The 2,576-nt window shown below is 60.4% G+C and overlaps 2 protein-coding genes across 2 annotated transcripts; both read right to left on the reverse strand.

The window, feature by feature from the left end:
- Positions 1-2: 2 nt before the first annotated feature.
- On the reverse strand, positions 3-1,616 carry SPRG_18192 (hypothetical protein; the record flags this gene model as incomplete). The annotated part of the gene is made up of 7 exons (XM_012357629.1): positions 3-601; positions 645-795; positions 845-1,128; positions 1,176-1,294; positions 1,343-1,404; positions 1,450-1,506; positions 1,560-1,616. Coding segments are annotated over 7 exons (1,329 nt in total), but the record flags the coding sequence as incomplete, so codon positions are not given.
- Positions 1,617-1,940: 324 nt separating this feature from the next.
- Positions 1,941-2,524, reverse strand: SPRG_18194 (hypothetical protein; the record flags this gene model as incomplete). Its single annotated transcript, XM_012357630.1, has 2 exons — positions 1,941-2,155; positions 2,209-2,524. Coding segments are annotated over 2 exons (531 nt in total), but the record flags the coding sequence as incomplete, so codon positions are not given.
- Positions 2,525-2,576: the final 52 nt, after the last annotated feature.

The raw sequence follows: 2,576 nt of genomic DNA on the forward strand, positions 1-2,576 counted from the left end.
ACATCAGGAGCGTCTGCGAGCGACGCGTGAAACATCTCTTGCGTGAGCGCCGGCAAGTTGAAGTAGCCTTGCGTCGTCGACGAGCTGCGGATCCAGATCTCACCGACGAGGCCGTCGGGCTGCGTCCGGCGTGTGTCGGCGTTGACAATCCGCACGTCGACGGATGGTTCGCCGCACCCGACCATGTCCTTGACGTCGTTGGCGGGCGTCGCCGCCGTCGCCTTCTCCATCTTGTCCTCCGACTCGAGCACCGATTTGACGACGCGGAGGTGCGTGAGCGTTGGCGGCGAGTCACACACGTACACCGTGTGTTCGGCGAGCCCGTACGTCGGTCGAATGACGCCGCGCGGCAGCCCCAACGGCGAAAACGTCGCATAGAACGCGTCGATCGCGTGGACATCGACGGGCTCGGCGCCGTTGATCATGTGGCGGACGCTCGAGAGGTCGAGAGTGGGCGACGGCGATTGGAACTTGCGCGCGCAGAGGGCGTAAGCAAAGTTGGGCGCCTGGAGATGCGTTGCCTTGTGCTTGGCGATGAGCGCAATCCAAAGGGACGGGTTCTTGATGAACGAAAAGGGCGAGAGGTAGACGCCGTTGCCGCCTAGAGAGTCGTTATGTGCGCGATCATAGCGCAGGGAGGAGACCCGAGAAGAGGATGCCCAAGTAGGCGCCGATGAGCCCCATGTCATGGTACTGCGGAAGCCACGAGACAACGACCGCGTCCTGGCGCGCCGCGAGCGCGTCAACAATCAGATGCAAGTTACTCGTGAGATTGCCGTGCGAGATCATGACGCCCTACGTTGGTTGTCTGTTGGCGTACTCGCACCAAGGAGACTATTCCTACCTTGGGATCGGACGTCGATCCGGACGTGTATTGCAGAAACGCAATGGCGTCGGCGCTCGGCGCTGCAAGCGTCATCGAGCTCGGCGCAGGCGCGTGGATGAGCCGGTCCGTCTCGACCCAATCGAGGTCGGGCCATGGGTAGCGCTCCGAGAACGTCATTTTTTGCTTGATGTCGAGAATCTTCTTGACGTGGTTGTAGCTCGCGCACGTGAGAGCGGTCTTGGCGCCGGCGTTCGAACACACGGTCGTAAACATGACAATGTCCTTGCGCAGCTTGCGCGGGTCTTCGACGTAGGATATGAGACAAGAGACGCTTTAACAATGCAGATACCTGGAGGGTAGACGGGCACGGCAACGACGCCAGCGCGCAAGCACGCAAGAAAGGCCACGATAAAGTCAAGGCCCGGCGGATACACGAGCAGCACCTTCTCGTCCGGCAAGAGACCCATGCTACGACGTCAAATGAGTCCAGACTCGTACTCGTAGATAGCTTCGCACCCTTTGGACGACGCCGGTGCACGCATCCAGCGGGCGAGGTTGAGCGTACGTTCGTCCAGTTCCTACAGGCATGCTGTTGGAGCATGGTCGCATGGCGGCGCCTCTACCTTGTACGTCAACGAGGCCGTGATGATGCCATTGTCGTCAGCAAAGGCGTAGACCGTCTATGCAGGAGGGATGCTTAGAGCCATGCTCGCACGATCGGCCGGAAGCGGACCTTCTCGGGCTGCTCGGCGCCCCAGCGGTCCAGCCGCGCCAGGAGGGTATCGGCCATGCCTAGAAACTTACAAACTGGCACCTTGTGGATACTTGCTTTTTATAAACGAATCGTGTCTACAAATATCAAGTCATATAATCGTTGGGAAAATATCGAGGTGCCGGATAATGTGCTGCTGTCGCGTATCCGGATACACGTTGCAAAAATCCTGGGCGCAGAGGTCGTGCCACGACAGCGACGACGCAGGGCGACGACGGGCAACCTCGCTCGCCGCCACATCGACACCTCTACAGGCGACGACGATGAAGCCAACGTGGGCGCGCCGCTGTACGAGCAGCGTGAAGCATGTTTGTGCTTTAGAAGCGACTAGCTGCCATGGATCTACTTGGCCGGCTTGGCCATGTCGTCGAGCACTGCGTACAGGACGGCAAAGAAGCCGACAATGACCGCCACGATGATGGCCATCGTCAATGGGCTCGTCGTGTTCTCGATCGCGACCTGCGCCGCCGCCGCCTGCTCTTCTTCCGTCGCTTCGGTCTCTTCGGGCTCTTCCTGGACCTGGCGCGTCCATCGCTTCTTCGTCCGAGCAATCGCCGCTACCCATGTAGATGCATGAGCTTTCGACATCAAGAAACGATGGGATGATCACCGGCGCGGGCGATCTGCGCGTTCTCCGCCAGCTTCTTCTCTTCCGCCAAGTTACGCACGGGCGGTTGCTTCTTGCCCTTGGATTTCGTCGCGACAGGTGGTTCGTCGACGGCATCATCTTCGTCGACAACGTCGTCACTGCGCGCGTACAGAGCCGCAGCCGTCAAGCCGCGACGGTTGGTCGCCGCCACGGTGTCTGGGAACGTCTCGGAGAGGAACGCTCCGACGGGTGACGGCCATGGTTTTTTCGGATCGCAGTGGGCTGCTTCCGCGTGCAAAGGGAGGTCGCCGGCGTGGTTGGGAATGGCTTTGGCGCCCTATACACATGTTGTGTAGAGCAGGACCCTTCGAGTGACGTGGCGTACGCGC

This window comes from Saprolegnia parasitica (assembly GCF_000151545.1).
Source record: "Saprolegnia parasitica CBS 223.65 unplaced genomic scaffold supercont2.1036, whole genome shotgun sequence".
In the NCBI taxonomy this organism is placed as follows: domain Eukaryota; phylum Oomycota; class Saprolegniomycetes; order Saprolegniales; family Saprolegniaceae; genus Saprolegnia; species Saprolegnia parasitica.